Genomic DNA, 24,751 nt, shown 5'->3' on the forward strand with positions numbered 1-24,751 from the left:
ATTTACACCAATCGCGTCCAATAAGTGAAGCCTTGCTTTGCCTTGCCACATTGCCGTGTCATATTCATCCTTTTCCAACTATTTCAATGCCTTCGCCATATTTGCCAGCCAATCATCATAATTTCACACCCTCAGGTGCCTATTGATTTAAATAAATAATCATTATCTCGGCGGAACAACGTACCAAGTGAGCACGAACGATGGCGCTGCTGTTGCTGTTGCTCCTGCTGCCGGCGGCCAGCCGGTGTAGGTTTATGAATCAAATTGATAGCTATTAAGTTAACTATCACCATCATCATTACCTTGCGCGCGCGCTCCCTCCTTACTGGTGTGGTAGATAGAAGGTATGTGATGTGAGGAGCTTCTGTTCTGAGCGACGTGGAAAATGCACAGTTTGGGACCAATAATTGCAGGTTTAGCTGTTCGAGGCTACACAACACAACACCGCTTTACCACTCCGAACCGATCGTTTACCGTAGTGATTTATCAAGATGAAGTACACACCCTTCGCCGGTCTGGGCCGGACCGGGTAGTAGACACAGGGCAGAAAAAAAAGAAGATATTATCGTCCGAGTTAGGAGGATAGGAACATGTTTACAAGCAATGACTTATTTTTCCCCTGAACGATAAACCACAAGTTGCTCTGATTTTTTTTTGCTTTCATCGATCGTTGTCGATAATTTGTCTCAATAAACGTAAATCATTGTGTGATTATGAACCAACTGCTTGACGCAGATTAATCGTTCAACAACATTATCTCCGTGCAAGTTTGGTTGGGAAAACTGCTCAATTAGGATCAGTCAAAAAGTCATCAATGCAAGCAACTAACTGCAGCATGTTTATCAAATTACACTCGCTGAATATACGTGAATACCAGAGCACTTAATGGTTCTTAGCTCAGTTCAGATCAGTCCCAGATGTCGATGGCCATACATTAGAACTACACTTTTGCAAACTAAAGAAACCCATTCTATCTGACTGGCATTTTTGCAGTTCTGTTCCGGGAGGAACGCGAGACAGAAAAAATGGCAATAATAAAAATAACACACAAATATATGTACGAGTAGCACGTGCTTTTAATAGGTTTTTTACACAAAAATATGATTTACTGCTCGTACTTTCTCCCGGGAGGGCTTCATCATCGTTTCTCACTCGGATTGCTGCCGCGGCGTCCGGGCAGAAGGACAATCCTTCTTTCCCGAGTTTCACACTTTGGTCGACCCAAACAGCCGAACACAACAAGCATCCAACCAAACCAGACGCATTTGACTGGAGTTTTATTTACTTTCGATGTCTTTCCCCGCAGAATTCGGCTGGGTGGCGGGGGAAGTCGAGAGCGAAGGATGCTGCGGTACTTATCAAAAACACATAACCAACATTTAATTGCCGAGTTGTGCTGTTGTTGTACGAGGACGATGCCATGCCGATGACGTGGTGACGCCATTCCAGCCAGAGTCCGAGCTTCGAAACCCTCTGCGAGTGAACTGCGTAGTGCGGGAAAAATACGGGGCGCGTCTGTCTGAAATGGCTTTTGTAAGACGTTCCCGCAGAACATATGTGGTCGTCGTCTGATGGCAAGTGACGACGACGAACGGTGGCGATGTGGGTTGACGTGTGTGAAATGGTTCCCGCACGCTTCGTACGTACGACGGTTTGTACGGAGTACGAGGAGGCACTTTCGGATTGGAACGGAAAAATGTGTGTTTTATTGCTCTCCCCGAATTTCCGATGCGGATAAACGACGCCGAACCGCTCGGATATTGCGGACATAAATTACAAATGTGATTTCCATGTCCACACCGAAGGGTTGCTTTCCTAAACCAAGTTTTTTTTTGGTTTGCTAAAATCCGATTGTAACTCGAATCTTTTCAAACTACTTGAAACGACTGGTTAGGAATTGGTATCCTTCATCGAAACCGGTCGGTAGGAAGAAGTTTCAATCGGACCGTTTCTTTGAAGTCTTATCTCGGCGGCTTCGCCTATCTCCCCTTCCTTTGCTCCGTGCGCAGAGGGAAATCCGAACAAACGATTCCCTACGTCCGTATCATTCCGACATCGCTTGCATCGACTCAATTGCGGTAACGATCAAACGCACTCCGGCAGCACTCTTCAAATACCGGTCGGCAAATTAACTTCAATTAAGGAGACTTTATTTGAATATTTTATCTGTAAATGGATCACTTTCGTTTCGTCAGTTCGCCTCCCGTGTGTGTTTGTGCCATAACCATGTGTGACATACAAGTCAGCATACCGGGAAGAATAACGCTTATGCAAATGCCAAGTGCCACAATCAGAATCCTAACCGGAGTAAAACTGTATTTCAATTATGTACCATCCCACACACCATCCCGGCTTTGGGGCGGAAGACGCACCGGCGGCGGGATGCTGCACGGAACAAAAGTATGTATGAAATAACTGTTGCATTCTCGAATCGTCTTACGTACCTACTACCTAGCCTAGCTAGCTACCTTGTTGAAGCATTCAGATTCAGACACCTCCCGGCGGTCATAACGATGATGCTGTACGATGCACTTATACCGTACCGAATGGTAGGTAGTTATTTATATTCCCGTCCCATCCACCACCCCTCGCTAGGCAACCTCGTTCGCAATCGCCGCGCGTAAACCGAGAGATTCTGGAACCAAGGAACAGAAGGCATATTATTTTATTGGTGCCAAGAAGCAGCTTATCTTGTGCCAATATTGGCAGTTTAAATTATTCCAGCATTCGGTGGCATTCGGGCCGGCGCGGCGGTGGCGGTTCCGTTGCGTAACGTTACACGCGTCCCGTACATGATAGTTATGGACATACTTACATCAGAACGAGCTGTTCCGCCGCCCGTGCAGTGCTGGAATAGATAATGTTTTATAAATAATTACTAGCTCTCATAGCTCATAGCCTGTTGCTTCTGAGCAGATGGATTAGGCTTAAGCAACGTTAAGGTAAAAACATTGTTCGTCGCATGCGCCAAAAATCAGCCGTAGGGGCCAGCTACATAAGACAATCTCTAGGACAATTCGGGATGGGAAATCCCTTTGAAACATATAAATAAAGCACTTTCTCCTTATTTAAACCACTACCCCCGTTGCTAGGGACCAATCACCTTTTGTCAATGCCCCTGAGCTGATCCGCTTATGTCAAGGAAACAATATGCCAAGTTTGATGGAGAACAATCCACGCGTTCCAGAGTCATGACGGTGCATGCTAACAAATACGTGTGCCAAGTTTGGTGGTCTTTTATATACTTAGAAGATTGGATTTATAAAAAGGACTCACTTGAAGTAGGACCTTAAAACTTAAAGTCAAAATTAGACTTGAATTTGGATATGAAATTGGACTTGCTATGGAAGGACCTACACACAGGTGCCCAGACATGCACACAAAAGGTACGGCACCCGACATTTCAGAATAATGTTTTTGCCTGTAAAATCGAGAAATCACAGGCTGTCGAATTCGGGGTGCCATTAGATTTGTAATCAAAGTTAAAACTGAAATAGAAACTAGAGCAATTGACAAGGGGCATTAAATTAGACTTGAATTTGAACTAATTTGGGCTTGAAGTATTGCAGTAATGTTCCGATTTTGTCAGCTCCCGATTTTGTCTACCCCCGATTTTATCAGCTTTTTATCCCAATTTTGTCAGCCTATAAATTTTGTTTAACTTTTGTACTTTTAAACATAAGTTATAAAACTTTTCAGCCTGCTTGAAACTATTCTGATTCTCTGGGGAGAGTTTTTGAATAAAATGATGCCTTTTGGCGAGTAATTCGGGGTCGAAATTAAGGTATTTTTATAGTAAAAGTTCTATAGTAAAAGTTCTATAGTTCCTAAACAAGCGAAGATAGAGGTAGACTATATTCAGCAATGTTGTGTATTTTTACTATTAGTACAACTTTGCAAAACAGGAAAAAGTCATACAACAACAGCAAAAACAGGTAAAATAGAAAAACTGATTTTAATGATTTTTAATAGGATTTTTTTTATCTTCGCTAAAGAGATACACGCCCAAGCAACCAAAAGTTCGAATTTCACTTAAGAACCAAACTTGAAAGTTCATATTTGGTTCAAATTTAGTTCAGCAGAACTTTCTTGCTGAACAACCAGACACTACATTTATAAACCGAACTTCATTCTCATTAAAGTACCGTTAATATCTACAGCAGCTTGAAAGTCCAACACGCAGCTTGAAAGTTCAACATACAACTTGAAAGTAACTTAGAGTTCGGATAATGGTGTCTAAGGAAGGTTAACAAGCTTTATGTCTATGGATCTATAGCTTGATAAGCAGCTTTACTTGTAATTAACCGAACTCAAAGTTGCCTTAAGTTCGCTGCATAGAGCGCTAAGCAGCTTCTAAAGAAACTCTGGCAAAAGTTTATAAAACAGCACTTTTAGCTCTATTTTTAAACTTTTCTATTTTCTTCCTCCGCCTCCTCCTAACTTTTGTAAAGTCGGTTGCGTCGGTCATGCGATTAAGATAGACCATATAAAAAAAAGCCTAACTAACACCGACCGCTGCTGGATTTGAACCCGAGCGTTCCGCGTTGCAAGCCTATCCTAATGCATTGCACCATCTCTGACGCCGCTAGTGACATGAATTTTGCCGATGAGTTGTTATTAAGTGTAAGTTCGTTTCGGGGCTGTGATAAATGAGAAATTAGCACACCGAGTAAAAACGATGCAAATCGCATATTCCAGCAACGGAGTAGTGGTATGCGTCTAAGTCACCGAAAAGAAGTACTCGAGTTCAAATCCCCGAGATTTTGGTTGGTGGTGTTTGGTAAGTTACAATAAATTAATATGCAAAAAAAACAGTCGGTTATTAACCGAAATTAAATGCCTTAGTTAATGAGAAATGTCATGCATCTGCAAAAACAGGAAGAAGTGGGAAAATATTCCCCCAATCTTTTTTTATTTCTAAAATTATTGGAGTTTCTTTTTGGGCTGAACAGTGTTCTATATAGCGACTTAAGCACACTTTTTGCGAACTTTCTAGTTCTGTTAGAAGTTACTTTGTATTCCCTTCGAAGTTTAATCATCAAATATGAACTTGAAAGTACGGTTAATTACTTAAAAATGAAGTTGAGTAGAGTTCTATTCATGATCGTTTCGTTGGCTGATTAAGCCAAAAAATCCCCTTTTATCGGAACTTTTGGTTACTTGGGCGGTTACTGTCTTCAGCAAAATTTATATAATAATGTAATAATATGCTGTAAAACTTTGCAGAACACATCAATGTGTTATACTGAAACTGAAAAAAATAAATTTTTTATTGCACTTTTAAAGGGATTAATCAAAGTTTGAATTCCGCTAGACGATAGAACTTTTAATTTTAAGAAACTCTTCCAAAGGTTCCATAATCCTAAAACTAAGTTTGCCCGCTCAAAGCTAGTCCGCACTAAAAAAGGTTCTGGACCAGTGTGATGTGCCCGGTTCATTGAGCTTTCAGTTGACCAATTGAGGGTTAAAATTTAATTTTTAGTAGAAGTCTTCGATAGGTGCAAGGTCTTAAGTCTTGAATTAAAAAAAAAATTCCCGATTTTGTGAGCCCAAAATTCAACATGGAGCTGACAAAATCGGAACATTACTGTATTTCAAACTGACTGTAAGTTGTTATTAAAATGGGATTTGAAATGGTTCAACGGGATTTAAATTTAGAGCAATTTGGACTGGAATTAGACACGAAATCGGATCTAAAACAAAGTTATAGCTTCAAACTTCAAGCGTATTCGAAATTTTAGTTGAAATTGAAATAAAGTTAACCTTAAAATGAAGTTGAAATTGGACATAAAATTGGATTTGAAATTGTGCTCGAAACTGTACTTAAAATTGTAGTTGAAATTAAACTTGAAATTGGAATTCAAATTGTACTAGAAATTTTACTTGAAAATTTCAAGTTGAAATTCGGATTTACATATTTCACCTCACTCTCTTACACGTTTTACCTCTTTTCTGTTCTTTTATGTCTTTTTTTTTTGTTTTCTTTGTTTTTGCTCTCACTTTTCTTCTTTTTGTTTAGTTTTTCCTCTTTTTCTCTCATTATCCCGCGTTTTCTGCCGCATTGTTCCGTATTTTTTCGTTCCATGTCCCATTTTTTCTTATTTTCAGTTCTATTTTTTCTCTTGCTTATCATTTTTTGTTTTCTTTCTCAGTTTTCGTCTTTTTTCTTCCCGATTCCCTTTTTCGTTTCCAGTTTTCGACACTCTAACTCTCGTCTTTCACGTTTTTCGTCTTCCTGTACTCCTTTCTTCTAAAACGACTCGGTTTTTCTTCTTTTTTGTCACGTTTATTTTGCCTCCCCTTTTTTCTTTTGCTTTCTGATTTTCGTTTTTTATTTCCTGTTTTCTATCTTTGTCTCTCCACTTTTATTTTTTTCTAGATCCGTTTTTCTGTTTCTTTTTTCTTCCTATTCTGTCTATTTCCGAATCCAATTGCCCATTCCAATTTGATCTTATCTTTCTTCTTTTATATCCCGTTTGGCCTCTTTTTCCCGTTTTCCAAGTTTACCCAGTCGGTTTTCTTTTTTCACACTCGCTATTCCTCTCTTCCCTTTTGTTTTTCCTTGTTTTCTGAGCTATATTCCCTTTCTAGTTTCGTTTTCTCTCTTTTTCTTTCCCATTTTCCTTCATTATCTGACATGTTTTTTTTCTTTTTCTGTTCCATCTTCCCTCGTCTGCTCTGTTTGTCTTGTTATCCCTTTTTTATTTCTTGTTTTTCCTTTTTTCTGCCTACTATTTATGCTTTCTCTTGTTTTCCGTCACATTTTTCGCCCTATTTCAGTTTTAATTTTTCTCTAGGTTTTCTTTTTCAATACAGTTTTGACGTAGGACTACGTCTTCGTTTACCATACTGGGACTGGGTAACATTTTGTGAAAACGAAAATAGAAGTGTAACGTTTGAATGAAAGATTTCAAATGCTAATAACTACTAAACTGCTGAACGAAACTGAACAATTTATATGTCGTTGGATAGATAAAATGACCAGCAATTTTATGGAGGAGGTAAGAGAGGAATTTTAAGGAGGGAGGTAAGACGGGGGGAGCTGCCTACAAATGAAACACAAATTTCCTCAAAACTTGAGGTGGGAGGATAATGACGCTCTTACAAATAAAACAGAAATTTTTGCGTATGCACCATGTTTTCTGCTATTTAACAAGCGGTAAGCTGTGAAAATAAACTAGTAAAACATCGGAGCAAGAGACAGTGAGTCGACGCCGCTAACTTACGTGCCTGTTGCCATACATGTCAAAAGAGAAGGAAATTTGAATGGCACGTCCTGTGTGCGATGAACGTGCTTTGGCTTTAATGTTATTTTCAACCAATGGCCCTTTTGAAGGCCACAAGCGAGTTAAAGTAAGGTTATTGAAACATGTCAAGCTACGCATAAACATATTTAATACAATAATCTGTGGGCTGGTCATTCATTTCTATTTCAACCTTTATGATGAAGTGATTTTGAAAAGAAATCTCTATGTCTAAATGGTTGCAGGCGTCGTACTTATGAACGTGCGTCCACGTATTGTAAAAGCCACCATTGCATGCAATGAAGAATTGAATCTGAATATTACACTCTTCTCTTTTAAGCATTCACTTAAACAATGGCACCCAAATTCTGATAAACATAAATATGCCAGAAATGCAAATAGAAACTAGACCGGAAAAATTGAGAAAGAAAGAGAATAGAAAAAGATAAACAAACGATAAATAGGAAAAACGAGGTAAACGAGAAAGGAAACGAGGAAAAAATACATTGAAAAGAAAGAAAAGAAAAAGAGAAAATACGGGAACAAGGTAAGAGAGCCTTGGGATTAAACGTCTTTTCTAAGACCTAACCCTTCTTTATCGGCAGACTTCACAGCCGGCTATTAGAGTACGGGATAGTTACGGGGCTAGTGTAACAATCCTACTGACTCTATCTAGCAGCACCGCCTAGCTGAGATTCGAACGTACGACTGGCTTGTTAGACCAGCGTCGTACCTCGAAACCAATTAAACGGTAACAGGGTAAACGAGAACAGAAAAGTAATAAAATGGAGAGAGAAAAAATGAAAACGGAGCACAAAAGGAATAAAACGGAAAGAAAACAGAACATGCTAGAAAAGGAGGACATGATAATCGAAAAGGAGTTAAAGGATACGAAACAAACGATTATCAAAATGATAAAAATGAGTAGGAAAAGAAGAACAACAAGGTGATAAACGGGATTGGAAGAGAACAGAAACAGAGGAAGAGCGGGTTGAAAACAGAAATAAAGAGAGATTTAGCAATTAAAAGCGAGAAAAACGGAATAACAAGGTCAAATAGGATATGAAAGGAGAAAGAAGTGACAAAACGGGATAGATTACATGCTAGTAGAATTAAAGGACAGGAGAAAAGGAAGTCAAAAACAGAATAAACGTGACAGAAACGAAGGAAAAACGAGACAGATGAAAAACGTGCAGAAAAGAAGATAAAAAAGAGTTTGAAAAAGACGGAAGCCGGAAACGAAAAAAGGTAAACTGGAAGAAAACAGACAGAAAACGGGGAAGAAAATAACAAAAAAGCGAGTCAAAAACAAGAGGAAAACAGAATTGAAAATGAAAATGAAAAATGAAACAATAAATCAGGAACAACGGGACAGAAAAAAGAAAACCAATAGAACAAGACGAAACACGGAAGAAAAACGAAAAAAAGTAAATGTAAAAATAGAAAAAACGGTACAGAAAAGTAGAAAAAACGGAACGTAAAGAGAAAAAACGGGACTGCAAAAGAGAAAAACGGAACAGAAAAATAGAGGTAAAATGTGAGAGTAAGACGAAAAGGTTTTTTTTTTTAATTTCAATTTCATGAAAAACTTCGTGTCTAATCTATACCTATGAAAATGGATTTCTGTGTGTCTGTCTGTCTGTCTGTCGGTATGTTCCTTATAGAATCGAAAACTACTGACACGATCGGCGTGAAAATTTGCATGCAGGGGTTTTTGGGGCCAGCGGAGGTTCTTATAGTAGTTAGAGACCCGTCCCACCACTAGGAGCGGTGGGGTCCCATACAAATGAAACACAAATTTCTGCATAATTAGAGAACTAATCAAGCAAATGGAACCAAATTTGGCATTTGGGTGTTGTTGGAGGCAAGAATTTTTTCTATGGTGAATTGAGACCTCTTCCCTCTTTAGGAGGGGAATTATGACTCCTCCCCCGTTTAAGAGGGGGAGCTCCCATACAAATACATATACAAATTTCCTCTTATCTCGAGAACTAATCAAGCAAATGTACCAAATTTAGCATGTGGGGGTCTTAGGAGACAGGCATTTTTTCTATGGTGAATAATGACCCCTCCTTTTAAGAAGGGGGGGGGGGCTCCCATACAAATAAAATATAAATTTCCTCATATCTCGAGAACTAATCAAGCAAATGGAACCAAATTTGGCATGGGGGATTTTAGAGGCATGAATTTATTTTTTTATGATTTGAGACCCCTCACCCCTGTGGTAGTGGGAAAAGGACTCTCATACAAATAAAACAGATATTTTTGCATAACTCAAAAACTAATCGTTCCTCTCAAGAAATTTTAGACTCTTCCTTAAAACATTATTCAATAAGGCTACTAAAAATATTTTTTCAAGTTTTTGTCCTTCCAGTGTTGGGCAACTGAACGGAAAGAGAATTTTTTAATCGAGAAAAACTAACGCATTTTTACCTAAAGTTTAAAGGTGAAAACCAAAAATTTGTTTTTGCTTTTCATATATATGTTATTGTTTTCCATGCAAAAACCTTCGAAAAGAAAGAAAAAAAGTTCTGTTGTTTGATTTTCTATTTCTGTCTAATGTTAGACGTGTTAACATAAGCGAATCATTGTATGTTTTCTACTTTACTGTGAGGATAAATTGCAAATTTGTATATTAAACTACCCATGCTTTCATAGTTATGTAACTGCCAAAATGAATCATCTAAGGTTGAACTCCTCAGAAACTTGCAAAACTCGAGATTGTGACAAAGTTCATTCGAGATTCATGATTTATGTACAACACAGTTTAATTTGTGGCAATACGAAGTTTGTCGGGTCAGCTAGTTACAAATATAATTTCAAGTCTAATCTCAAATCCAATTTGCGTTCAATTTCAATTCCGATTCCAAGTAAAGTCCAATTTTCTGTAGTAATTTTAAATTCTGTTTTAGGTCCGTTTTCATGCCTAATTCCCAGTAAATCTTTCATTTCAAATTGCTTTAATCCAATTCCCTGGTTAATTTGTAGTCAAGCTTGAAGCTTAAATAAGTCCAGATTCAAATCTTATTTAACGTTCTATGTTAAGTCCGATTTCAAGTTCAAGTAGTAGTAGTAGTAGTAGTAGGGGAAAGCCACCATCATTTCAAGGACTTGCCAATGTATGTGGGTAGAATTACAGTAGATCCAAATTTGATTATCAAATGAATTTCACACTAATGCTGTTACAGAAGGGCCAAAAGGGATTGGGCGGACCCACAAGCAGAGGCACTTGTGCGCATTCCGGGGTTATAAGAGTCGCCTTCCAGCATTAGGATCCTTCCATGTAATAATCAATTTCGCTATACCAACTTTAACCCACGTGATGATTTGTTTGTTTTGAATTGAGAAGTGCCATATTTGCTTCAGACCTTAAGGATTCAGGTTGGCAATCCACTCCGTCATCCAGCCTTCCACATTTATGATATCAATAATAATACTGTTAATATATGATATGATATTAAGATGAAATGTGGTATAAATGATAAAAATAGAACAATCTCACCAGCAGTCCTTCGTATGGAATAGAGTAGCGTCCTTTGGGTTCCATAAATGCTTCTTATTTAATTTTAATTTTTAAAAGTTAATTTAATTTTTCATTCTAGTATCCATGTGCAGTATTAAACTCGTTTTGGCCAGTTTTTACTATATAGCAGGAGATGCTTCATAAGCTAAAACGAAAAAAATAATTAAAATAACTTATTAGGCTTACCTATTAGCTAGGCCGTGTGGCTCCGCCGTCTGCCCAAAACCGCGGTTTTGAGACCAGGCAGCCAGGAACCACCCAGCAACGCACCTCCTAGCTTGGCTACTCAATAGAGCATTACCAGGTATGGCCACGTGGAGGCGCTAGGTAGGGGCTTGGGATGGCTAGAGCTATATTGGACGCTCATTTGCCTTCCCCATTTCATACCCTTAAGTCCGATTTCAAGTTCAACCTTAATTTCTAGTCTAATTTCAACTTTATTTTAAATACAACTGCACCCGAACGTCCGGAGTTTTCAACATGATTGGCCGGTTTTTGGGACTTTACTAATCACTTTGGGATTCACTAAACTGAAACCTGATAGAATATTTTTGGATCAAAATTCCAAAAAAATACGAAGATTACAAAAAACTTCGTAAATTTTTGATTGCTACCTATGCTAAAAATATCATTCATTCTATATTATTTATTTCAAACGCATCGAGTCAACCAGAAAAGAATTATTTCAATTCTCGACATCGAACGATTTAGCAGTGCAGTCAGGTGATTGCAATTAGTTCGCCCGACGACTCTAGCTATGAATGTTTCCGAATGCCTCTCGACTAGCCACCAACCAACGACCACCACGACGATGCGACGTTTCGATGGCTTAATCTATAGCCACGGTTGTGAATTGGTTTAGTTTCCATGGCTAGGCATAAATTAGCTATTTTTTTTTTTTTGCAAAATTGAATTAATGGCCGGCGCAGTCTAGCTAGCTAGACTAACCGACAATTCACCATTTCAACCCGGTTCACCTCGATTGTCAAGGTGACTGAGGTGATTATTTTGTTTGATGTTGAATATTAAAGTATTATTCGCTAAATTGAGGTGATTTTACTAATCTAATATGTTTATTGATGCACACAAGACAGTTCTAATCCATAAAGGAATAATGCGACTTACTTCGATGGTAGCCACTATTTGAGTCGATAATATTTTGTCGGCAATCAACAAAAACGGTTTAATATGATAATGATAGTGCAGATAATATTGGCATATTACGTTTGCAACTTTTCTTAAAAAATTGGGATAGTAATATGACATGTATCCAAAAATATATTCTCTGTTGGTTAGATGTTTCCCCCAAAAATTGGTTATGTTTTGGATCATTCCAACCCGTGCTGGAATTAGTTTTCCCCTTTCCCAATATTTTATTTTAATTAAATCAACTAAATCCATTTCCCACCAGAGAATCAGTCCCCCCCTTATTTCGGAGTAACGTCTCCGAATGTCCAATCAGTACCATTCGCATTCTGATGATTCCACCTTTTTTTTCCTTTTTGGCTAAGGAAAAGTCTCACGTACAGCACTGTGCTGCCTGCGTAATATCGACCAATTTATTTTTCCCCCTCTATCCCCTTATTGAAACGGGTAACCTCCCCATGATTTAATCCGACCCTCATGCGGCAGGCGACGGTTTCTCCGGTTGTTCCTCCTCCTTCTGGGGTTGGGCTCGATTAAAATCACCACCCCCCGGTTTTCATTAGGCACGAAACTATGGGAGAAGCCAATGCACGGTCTCCAGTTCCAGTTTTGGCAAGCAAGTCAAGTCAAGGGCGTCCCGAAGAAAGCGAAACGGAGCTCATCATAATTTCGATATTGGCAGACCGGAGCAAAATTGAAAGTTTTTTTTTTTGTGCTGCTTGAAGGTACTATCCCAGATTACAGTTCGGCGCGAGGGTTGAATTGGGCTCATTTCATCTGGAATTAGCCCGGTCACCCTTCGGCTGAATGTTTTTGGGGCCGGTTTAGAATGGCAACGAAATGTGAAAGCATTTGCCGGGAAGGAAATTGAATGACTGTGACATGATCTCAGGAGAGTACCATCTGATAACGGAGGAAAGTGTTGCTGTGAACTGAACTGAGGGTTGCTGCTAAGACCTTTGTCTGTCATCGCTTCGGCATGTCGGTAGTGTATGGATATTGAACGAATGGGGCATCAGTGGTTGGGGCCTTGATGCAGAGACGAGTTGATAATCTTGTCTCAATTCCCAAATTCATGAATGAAAGCTATGTTTACGGTTGTCATTGCTGCAGTAATACATACGAAGGTCCGTGGTTAGAGCAATGAACGGGTGGGAAGGACACAGCTGAACAAATGTTTCCGGTTCGAGGTGAATACCTCGAAATGCTTTTATCCGAGCAAGGGGGAAAACGCGGAGAACACGTACCTTTGACAGTCTCTTGACAGTTTGCCGTGTCTACGGCATAGTGTACGGATTGGGGCATCTGAAGTCTATCTTTCCATAAGCCAGTATATTACGACGGGAAAATGGTGGTGAAGGGGGAAGTCAGCAAAAAAGAGGATCATCATAAACGTGTGCATCTTGTTACTACTACTGATGTGTGACTAGCAGGTACCTACGTAGTACCTTCGGTACAACTGGTCTCGTGTACGACGTAGCTTACACCAGAAGGTACTTTTTTAATCCTCTCTACATTCACCGCTTTCACTCTTTTTTTTTTGCTTTCAATGTGCCACCAGGACAAGGACCGTCCATAAGCTGTCATGTACCATATGCGGTGTACGTCAGTTCAGTCTGGAGAATAATTTGAATTACGTACGTAGGTGTGCTACAGTACTAGAGGTGTGATGTAAAGATATGGCACCCGACGGTCCTAAGAATGTCCTTCCCATGACAGACAGAACATGCAGGGCCTTTTTCCTCCGTCATGGTCAGAAACTCCGATCACTGTTAGATGAATTATTTTCCTTATGACTTATGTTGCGTTTTGAGGATTACCAGTACTATAAAAATTAAATAACTAAAATTAAGTAGCACAAAGTATTTTTCTGTCAAACTTGTCTCCAATGAGTGTTTTCATCTACAAGACATATATAGACAGCACTGAGCACACCTAATTTTACTCAGTTTTTCCTTAATTAGTGACTAAGTTAAGTTAACTAATACACACAAAACAAGCAAAATTAAATCCCAACTTAAGGTGGCCTTAAGTGGCCACTGTTTCTTTCAAGATTGATTGTTGATTGTGACGCGATTGTTTTTCAAAATTTTAAGCTCTGGCAAAAAGATAGCAAATTGTAGTCGGTATCACACCAAAATTGTAACGACCCACGATGAGTTCCTGATTTTTGGTGCCACACCTCCACCCACAAAATGGTGATCCAGACACTTACAGTCCTCATCATAGAGGAGACTATCGGTATACTATCAAAATGTGCGTGGACCGTCAAAAAAATTTTCATCGTTTTGATGTTATTCAAAACATCCGGAACATCAGCATACTAATACATTGTACGTTGCAAACGAGCCGTGCAAAATTTTGCGTATCGTTTCAAGGGGAAACTATGGTTAACGAGAAGAAGATAAGTAATTTCTAAATACTGACACAAAAGACCATCGCTTCTTTAGGTTGAAAGTCCGAAAAGCTGACCTTGGCGCTTCATATTTTGTAACACATAAGTTGATGCGAAGGAAAGTTAATAATTGCGAGTGAAAAGTCACATTATAAAAATTATAACACAAAAAACTATGAAAAAATTTTACAGCTTTATAACAAACCTGGTGCCCAAACGCCACGTGACACACCTTTACGATAATAACAAAAGCAACCTTTTCAGGTGCGTTCCCTTACTATTTACTACCAAAATGTCCGAGAATTGCGAACGACAATGGCTTTTCGGCGGCTTTTTGACAACTTTTTGACGACTTTTTGATTATTTTTTGATGACTGTGACGGCTTTTTGACAACTTTCTGACCACTATTTGACGACTTTTTGATGACTTTTTTACGACTTTCTGACAACTTTCTGGTTAGTTTTTGAACAGTTTCAGACGACTTTACGACGATTTTTAATAAATTTCAGGCGACTTTTATCGACTTCTTGACGAATTTCGGATGACTCTTTCATCACTCTTTTATGACTTTTTCACCACTTGATTATTATGATGACTTTCTGACGAATTTCAGACATCATTCTGAAGATTTTTTGTCGGCTTTCTGACGACTTTTTATCACTTTAATGACTTTTTGATTATTTCTTGCCGGCTTCTGTTTGGCAACTTTTAGATGAGTTTCTAACGACTTTCCGACTATTTTTTACGACTTTCTGAAAATTATTCGTCGATTTTGTGATGACTTACTAACGATTTTTTGTCGACTTTCTAACTAATTGTTTACAAATTTCAGGCGACTTTCTGAAGACTTCTTGTAGACTTTCTGACCGCTTTCTTACAACTTTCTGAAGGCTTTCTGTTGGTTTCTTGGCGACTTTTTAATGACTTTTTAACGACTTTTTGTCGATTTTCTGACAAATTTTTGATTTTCAAGCGACTATCTGAAGAATTTTTGTTGCTTTTCTGACGGTTTTCTGTCGACTTTGTGACCTTTCTGAAGGTTATCTAACGACTTTCTCACGACTCTTTAAGCATTTTTTGATCACTTTTTCACCACTTCTTGATGACTTTCTATCTATTTTCCTACGAATTTCTAAAGACCTGTTTGTCGGCTTTCTGACAAGTTTCTGGCAAGTTTTCACTTAGATAATTTTTTGACGACTTTCTGACCATTTTCTCATGATCTCCTGAAGATTTTTTGCCGACTATCTGATGATTTTTTGACAACACTTTAATCACTTTTTGATGGATTTTTGACTTCAACTTGATGACTGCTTTTTGACGACTTCCTGACTACTTTCTTACGACTATTTGTCCACATTCTGACTTTGGGTTGACTTTTTGTTGATTTTCTGACGAATTTTTAACAAATTTCAGGCGACTTTCCGCAGACTTTTTGTGAGCTTTCTGACCAAGTTCAACGTTTTGACAACTGTTTGATGACTTTATGACAACATTCCGGCAACTTTCTGACGATATCTAACGACTTTCTGACGACTTTTTGACGACTTCGTGTTGATTTTCTTACGACTTTTCGATATCTTTTTGCGACTTTTTGACAACTTTCTGGCGTTTTTCTGACGACCTTCTGGAATGTTGAGTATTTCTCATTGGTGCGCTCAATCCCGGAATATTGTTGCCAAGTTTGGAATCCTTACTACCAGAATGAAGTTGACAGAATCGAAGCTGAACAGCGGAGATTTGTGCACTTTGCCCTTCGACGCCTTCCATGGAGAGAATTTTCGAATTTTTGATGTAACGATTTTCTGGCGAATTGCAGATGACTTTCTGAAGATTGTTTGTCGATTTTCCGACGACTTTTTAACCACGTTCCCATTAACTTTTTGATGACTTTCTGAAAACTCGATTTGGTCGATTTTATGACGACTTTTTGACGATTATTCGACAAATTGACGCTGAAGACTTTTCGACAACTTTTTGACGACCCTTCAAGCACTTTTCAATGACTTTTTAACCACTTTTGTTTGATTTGACTACCTGTTGACGACTTTTTGACGACTTTTTATCGGATTTATGCCTTGATGATACTTTCTGAGGATTTTATTAACACTTTTTGTCAACTTTCTGACTAACTTTCGACAAATTTCAGGAGACTTTCTGAAGACTTTTTATTGATTTTCTAACAACTTTCTGTAAACTTTCTAACGAGTTTCTCATAGCTCTATAATCATTTTTTATTGACTGTGTGGCCACTTGTTTATGATTTCTTTTTTTTTTTTGATGATTTTCTGAAGACTTTTTTACAACCTTTTTATAACTTGCCGACTTTTTGTAGATTTTCTGATGGCTTTCTCACGATATCCTGATGATTTTTTGTCGACTCTCAGATTGTTTTTTGACTTTTATTTGATGACTGTTTTTTGACCAATTTTTGACGATTTCATGACGACTTTCTGAAAATTATTTGTCGACATTCTGACGACTGTGGGTTAATTTTCGGTCGATCTCCTAACGAATTTTTGAACAATTTCACATTTCAGATGACTTTCCGCGGACTTTTTGTGAGTTTTATGACCATTTTCTGACAACATTTTGTCGACTCTTAGAGACATAGTCGTCAAGGCTTTTTGACAACTTTCTGACGACATTCTAACGAAAAAAAACAACGAAGAAAGGGTGTAAAAGCGAGGAAAATGCGATGGAAAAATGACCAAAAAATAATGAACAGATGGTGAAAAACGATGAAAAGTTGACAAAAATATGACGACATGAAAATACGATAAAAGGGCAATAAATAAAAAATATCTGTGACAAAAAAAAAGCAAAAAAGACAACAAAACGAAGTTTAAAAAGCAAAAGTGCAACAAAACATGTAAATAGACGACAAAAAGATAACGAATATACGATAGAAAAATGACAAAATCATGACAAAATAACAATAAATATATAACGTCTTTGTTGCAATGAAAAAGTGAACAAAGTCAACAACAATAACGGCGAAAAGACGACAAAAGACGATAAAAAATTTAAAAAGCGAAGAAGAAACGAGAAAAAAAACTACGGAAAGGCGTCAAAACAGTAGCAGAAAAGACGACAAAAACGGCAAAAAGCCGCCGAAGAAAAGCGCAAAGTTCTTAAAATAGTAGTCAAAAAAAAACGAACTATGAAAGAACTATGAAAAGATGACAAAAATACGACAGAAAGATGACAAAATGACAGCGAAAAGAAAACAATAAAATGAGAAAACCGACTAAAAGGCAGCACATAGACAACAAAACGCCGACGTAGAGACGGCGAAACGCCAGCGAAATAACGAAGGAAAGATAACGACAATAGGATAACAAGTATGCGACAAAAAAGATGAAAACAAGACAAAAAGCTTTAAAAATACGATGAACTTTCTGAAAACTAATGGTCGATTTTTGACGACAATTTTTGGATGACTTTCTGACGAATTTTTGGCAAATATTTGGTGACTTTCTGAAGATTTTTTGTCTTTGACGACTTTTTAACGACTTTCTGATGACCTTCTGGCGAATTTCTGATGACTTTTTGGTCACTTTTTGGTGACTTTTGCCCTCTTCTTGATGACTTCTTTTTGATCACATTTTGACTACTTTCTTACAATTTCCCTAAGACTATTTGTCTATTTAATGTTACTCTCTGACGACTTTTTTACGGCTTTTTAATGACTTTTTGACGACTTTGTGTCAGGTTTATGACGTATTTTTGGCAAATTTCAGGCGCCTTCCTGAAGGCTTTTTGTCTGTTTTTAACCATTTTTAACAACTTCTTGACGACCCTTAATGACATTTTGATGACTTTTCGAAGTCTTCCTGACTACTTTTTCACGGCTTTCTGCAGATTTTTTGTTGACTTTCTGGTAACTTTCTGACGATTTTCTAAAGACTTTCTGACGCATTTTTGATAAATTACAGGTGTCTTTTTGAAGACTTTCTGACGACATTTTGACGACTATTTGTCGATTTTATAACGAGTTTTTTACGACTTTATGGCGACCTTCTTTCGACTTTCTGACGACTTTTCTCTTTTCGATGACTTTTTGACTCAAAAGTCTGTCAACTTTCTCTTTTCGATGACTTTTTGATAACGTTTTTACGACTTTCTGACGAGTTTCTAACTACTTCTTTACGACTTTTCGAAGACTTTTTGTCGGCTTTCTGGCGAATTTCTAATGATCTGATTTTAATGACCTTTTTGTCGACTTTGCGACGACTTTTTTTCGATTCTCCAACGAATTTTTAACAAATTTCAGGCGACTTTCTGAAAACTGTTGATTTTCTGACGATTTGCTGTCAAATTTCCAATGACTTTCCATCGACTGGCTGATAACTCTTTAATCACTTTTTGATGCCTTTTTCACTTCTTTATGACGACTATTTGTCAATTCTCTGACGAGTTTTTGACAAAATGTTAGACTGAAGACTTCTGAAGACTGTTTATCGACTTTATGACGACTTTCTAACGTCTTTTTTACTACTTTTCAATTACTTTTTGCGAACCTTCAGACGATTTTCACTTTTTGACGGTGCTTTGACAACTTTCTGACTACTTTCTTACAACATTCCGAAGACTTTTTGTCGAATGTCGCCTTTTTACGACTTTTTAATAACATTTGACGAGTTTTTAATACCTTTTTGACGACTTTGTGTCGACTACTAAAACCGATTACTCACGAGGTGCACTCCAGCCCGTGAGTAGAATCGAGGGCGAGAATGAAGAAGAAAAGAAAAAGTAATGCAAAACCTAACCTAAGTAATACAAACCTTATTTGGCTCGCGAATAAGCTATGCAGAAAGACGATGTGACGATGTGCGTGCGCGATTGTGTAGGTAGCAGAATGTCTGCACACAGCAACGGTGGCTGTTTGTTTTATGCTAGCATGTGCGGCGTAAGCGTTGAATACTATGCTTCTGATACGCACTCGGGTGAGAGTAGATAACGTTGACTTCTTGCTCAATCTGCAATATTGCTTTCTGACGACTTTTTAATGACTTTTTGACAACTTTTTGACGACCTCTTAACGACTTTCTGATTACTTTCTTGCGACTTTCTGACGACTATTTGTCGATTTTATAACGAGTTTTTTACGACTTTATGGCGACCTTCTTTCGACTTTCTGACGACTTTTCTCTTTTCGATGACTTTTTGACACAAAAGTCTGTCAACTTTCTGACGACTTTCTAACGGCGTTCTCGTGATCACTTTTTGATGACTTTTGATGATTTTGATTTCTTGATGTTTTATGACGACTTTCTGACACATGGGTCAATTCCTTATTTTAGATAACATTCAAATTTTGAGGATCAAAATTTTAAGCAATATCCAATCCGTTTGCTTTCAATGTAACATCGAAACCATCTTTAGAGAAAATAAGGCATTCATAGCGTGGTCAAGTCAGTTACCATTCAACAAAATTATCTAGTTTCTAGGTATGATTAATACACTTTCGACATGCTGGCCGAGACAGTATCTCTTGCTCTCGGCTCAGCAAAAAGCGGATACCTTTTCAATTTAATGAACTACATTGCACGACCAGACTTCATAACCAATTACCGTTCCGCCCATCCGTTGGATATGCACTAACCGACTGGCTCGGTGGGTAACCACCGAAATCGCCGTGATTTATTGCAGATAGTATATAGAATATTGCTCCATCAGACACGTTATCGATCACTCATGGCCCGAAAAACCATCAATTTTACAGCGAGCGGAAATCTAATTTTGCTTCCTTCGTTTCGTTTTTCCTCTTGCAGGCAACAAACCGAATTCGAATAGCAGCGCTATGCCACGCTAGGAGCAGCCGCACCACCATCCTACTACCAACGTTTGTTGGCGACAAACCGTTCCGCCGGGCGCAGGCAGCAGCATGGAAAAATTAATCCACTTCGGAATTTTGTCTACATAAACTGCAACTGCGGGACACGACACGACACGAAAAGCAGCAGCAGTGAGACGCTCGGAAAACAATCAATGCCAAATTGATGAACTGATTTATGCAAATCGGATTGCAAGGCAGAAGTTGCTCTTTGTCCACTAGAATCGAATCGATTGGACTAAATCCAGCACCGGCACCGGTTATCGGTTCTGCCGGAGAATCACGTTCCGTGCAATAATCAGTTCCCTATTTTTCGCTGCAGAAAAACACAAGGTCCCCGTAGAATCGTCAAATAAGTTTTTTTTGTGTTCCTCCTTTTCGGGCCGAAAGTGTATGTGCAATAAGTTAGTCCATCGTTTCGTATGATTTCCGTGTGCGCTATTCCGGTCAGATAGGAAACAGCCAGAAGAAGATTGTGGTGGCTTCGAATTTGTTGAATATCGACGAAATCTGTGCTGGTGCGAAGCGAAGCGAGTCGAATCGAAGAAAGCCGGCGCGGCAAGAAGATGCAGGAAAATAGTGTCGCTGCAGTTCCGGTTGCAGTGTCCGGTGCGACCACCATTGCCGCCGGCGGCATCACGGGGAACGGCAATCAGACCGCGGGCGGTGGCGGCGGTGGGAGCGGCGGAGGTCACCCGGCTGCCAGCAACGCTTCCGGCACGACGCCAGTCGCTTCACCGCCGGGCGGCAACGGAAACGGCCCCAGCGCCACCAGCATCAGCGAGATCGATCAGGCCCAGTTCGAGGCGGACAAGCGGGCGGTGTACAAGTGAGTTAGGAATCCTTTTTTTCCTTTTTGGGTTTTTGATATAAGATGGAAACCGTACTTCCGGGACTCAAAACCTACGTTTTCATAAATTATTGGCCTGAAACACAATACACAATAGTTTGGTTTTTTTTCCAAGGAATTTCATATTTGAGTTTAATTGACGTACGTACTTCAACCCATAACACAGTTTGTCAAAAATTACAATTTTAAAACTTTAAAAAATCTAGTCTTAACAAATTTTGTTTTACAACGACTTCTGTAATTGGCGGGGTGGCGACTCAGCTCTTCGAAAAACTTTTCGACTTTTTCGCTACAGAGAGTGAGCAGTAATAACTGTCAGTTAAAATAAATTTCAATTTTGAGTGTATTTCGTGTAAAGTATATCCTATAGATGTCTTTAATTAGTCTAATTCAAATCTCTTTCCCTTTGCTTTCATTACCAGTCGCAATCGTTATTAAAAAGCATTACGGCTGGAATGCACAATATTCTGAGGCAATTCATCCCAAACATTCTCCAAACGCTGCTTAAAATTACCCTTAATCAATCCTTTGGTGCTTTCTAGTTTACCTAGCATGTAACCCGATGCCTAGAAATCGAGAGGATTCAAATCAGGCGAAGAGGCAGGCCACTCTTTCGAAGAAATAAAAACCGGAAAATTGTCCGCACTCTAAACCCGTGTAGCTTTCAGTTTCAGTTTCAGTCAGCAAATTTTCAGTTATTTTTGTATCATGTTTTATTCTTACGTTAGTTTTTTGCAATTTTGTTCTTTTTCTTCCGTTTCTTTGTTATTTTTGTTTGTTTTTTCTCTTTTTTGATTGATTATTGCGAAATTTCTGCATTATTTCCTGTATCATTTTGTGTCATTTTTGTATAATTTTTGCATCATATTCAAATTACTTTGTAACATTTTGGTACCTTTTTATGTCATTTCCGTATCATTTTTCATTTCTGTGTAAGTTTTGAATTTTTGGGGTCTATTTTCGTAAATACGAATTTCTTTGTTTCCACATTATTTATTACGTTGCACAATGGGCAAAAACGAGCTCGTAATCCCAAAAATTAGAAGCCGCTGGTTTGGAATCTTACAAGATACGTATTTCTATGTAAAAATGCAGAAAATCGATTGGTGATGGTTTTGTCCTGCGCAGACTTCGGAAAGTGGTCCATTTCGCCCTATTATCCCCCAAAAACCATGATAAAAGCTAATTAGGCTTATACAAATTTGAAAAAAAGTTTATGTCACCCCCCCCCCCCCCCCCTTCAAAAAATTTCCAAATTTGAAGGGGCAAAAAAATAAAGTGAAATATTATTATGTTGCATTCTTTAGTGATAAGCAGATTTTTTACAGTTCAACGAGTTTACATCTCTAAATTACCCAATATGTGCAAATTTGAAGTAATTATCCGGTGAGTCTCGTTCAACTTTCCTTCATCAACTAAGCTTTCTGATTCCTGCTACAGGTCATAGGCGACTATTGAGCTTAACCTTTAAATCCTGACGCCGAAAATTGGGATGTTTGAAATCAGACTTTTGGCTCCATTTACTTTAAATTTTATTCCATTTCAATCCAACTTGTTTTAAAAGAACCGAATTAGATTGAGGCATCAATAAACTAAACAATATATTAGTGAAATATGGTATCGCTTTTGACGGAGATATTCCGAATTGCAGTGGGGTTATTTTTTGCTGTCTTAGGTAGAAGATAGATTGAAGTAGAAATACAACAAATTAGACACTGCGGAATATCAGCTTTCAGTGCTTTCGGGGCTCTAATTTGTCGTTTTATTCCGTAGTGTTCAAGAATTTACCCTAATCATCAAACATCTCAACATCCAAAATGTGTGGGACGTAAAACTTACAATTCTACCTCACAAATACAATATTTTACCATGCATTGGATGCATGCAGAAAGGATGTCACTGAATTGTTCGACACTTTTCTGACTATTGTCATATTGTGATTATCATTGGGCTCAATAGTGGCCCGACCACAACATCAAATGAAGTCATGTTAAGTTATATTGCTTTTTTACTGACCTTTATCTTCTTCTACTTTAAAAATAGAGCTTTAGTATGGATTATGGAAGTGTGCAAAACTGGAATTAAATTGGAATAACATTTTCATTGCTAGGCAGTCGAAACGGTTTATCTCTCCAAACATTTCAAAGATTCGGAAAATCCTGGAGCTTTCGAAAAAAGATCTAATCATTTATGCTGGTCTTACAACAGGACATTACGCTTCATCAGAAGCTTAAAAAAAGACTCGGGACACCTGTTATGCCGATGTCCGGGAATTTTTAATTAAAGATCAAGGTTCTTCGGCAGAGGGCTATTAGAATAAAACCCCTGATATTTGGAGAAAAACTTCCACCGCAGTAGTGACCTTCATCCGAAGTGCATCACCGGCCTGGACAAATGCTATTAGTTAAGCAATGACAATTGCTTCTGATAGTGTTGCGTTTGCATCTTTAATATACAAAGATAAACACGTTCTTGTTGAGAACCAGTAGGAATGGCCTGATATTCATATGACTAAGAGTTTGATCAAGAAACAAGCGGTTTCAAACGTGAATAGTGTCAGAGATAGCACATGCAAAAAAAAGCAAAGCCATGCGTATAAACGTCCTTAAGAACTTGACCTTTCTTTATCGACAGACTTCGCAGCACAGCGTATGTGTTCCAAGAAAAAAATTGTAGGGAACTACTTTTACAAGATGATTAGATTCCGATACTATTTCGTGGTTACCAAGTTCTGAACTAGTAAGTGACACAGATTTGTATTATTCTTAAATACAAGGTAACTAACCGAGTAACACGCAAGTTTAAAGCAAAATTCAAATGATGGTTACACGCGTGTGGCTCTTTAAGGTGATGCTGTGGCAGTCCATTATTATCAAGCTGATTCATTTCTATCACAATGCTTACTTTATGTGCTTGAATCGAAAAATGTTGAAGGTTGGTTCGGTTTGAACTAAAATTTAAGTACTGTACAACATTTATGTATTAAATTTGTATTAATATGGAAAAATAAATACTGGTTTCTTCTCCTTTGTTTAGTTATTAAAGGTTTGATGTTATTATTTTTTTCCTGCCCCCCCCCCCCCCCCTTGATCAATATTTCAAGACCAGGACATAAACTTTTTTCCAAATTTGTATAAGCCTTAAATAATATAGAAACTTATCTGTCGCCCGTAAAATGAACACAAATAGCTTCCAAATGTTGTCAAAACATTAGAAGAATCAAATTCCATCCATTCCATACTGTGCGAAATGCAAGAATAGTCCATTTTGCCCAATTCACCCGCATACACATAGGTAACCTAACTGAAGCGGTTAAAACTAAATCAAAGTCAGAAAAACAGTCTTCAGAAAAAATGTCTATTTTATCATACTGAATAACTTTGGGGAACAGTCGAAAGCAATAAATAAATCGGATGAAAAGTTATCCCGCAGACTTGATTTTTAAGTGTACTTTTTAAGAAAATCATATCTCGCAACTAGTAAAAGATTTTTAGTTACTATATTCAGCAAAGTTGCTCATTTTTGTGTGTTCTACAATTTTTCTGAAGAAAAAATTTTTTTTTAACAGATTAAAAAAAAACAAAATTTTGCATCACCCTGATAGATGAATATAAGAATACCCTAATAGTTTGAAAAGATGCGCTGTATTTTATTGATAAACTTCTCTAAAGACACCATCGTTGAAAATTACGAATTTTTTACGCAATAGCAAATAAACAAGGTTTTGTAGATCTAGGAGAGAATCAGATAAAA

The 24,751-nt window shown here is 38.0% G+C and overlaps 1 protein-coding gene across 1 annotated transcript in view; it reads left to right on the forward strand.

The window, feature by feature from the left end:
* LOC128735039 (homeobox protein PKNOX1-like) overlaps nucleotides 1–24,751 on the forward strand; it is a 195,857-nt gene that overhangs the window by 147,965 nt on the left and 23,141 nt on the right. Inside the window, exon 4 of the mRNA XM_053829499.1 lies at nucleotides 20,087–20,977. Coding sequence (XP_053685474.1) covers nucleotides 20,715–20,977 — 263 coding nt within the window. The 5' untranslated portion in view covers nucleotides 20,087–20,714. The remainder of the gene's footprint in view (nucleotides 1–20,086; nucleotides 20,978–24,751) is intronic.

Source organism: Sabethes cyaneus, chromosome 2 (assembly GCF_943734655.1).
Source record: "Sabethes cyaneus chromosome 2, idSabCyanKW18_F2, whole genome shotgun sequence".
Classification (NCBI taxonomy): Eukaryota; Metazoa; Arthropoda; class Insecta; order Diptera; family Culicidae; genus Sabethes; species Sabethes cyaneus.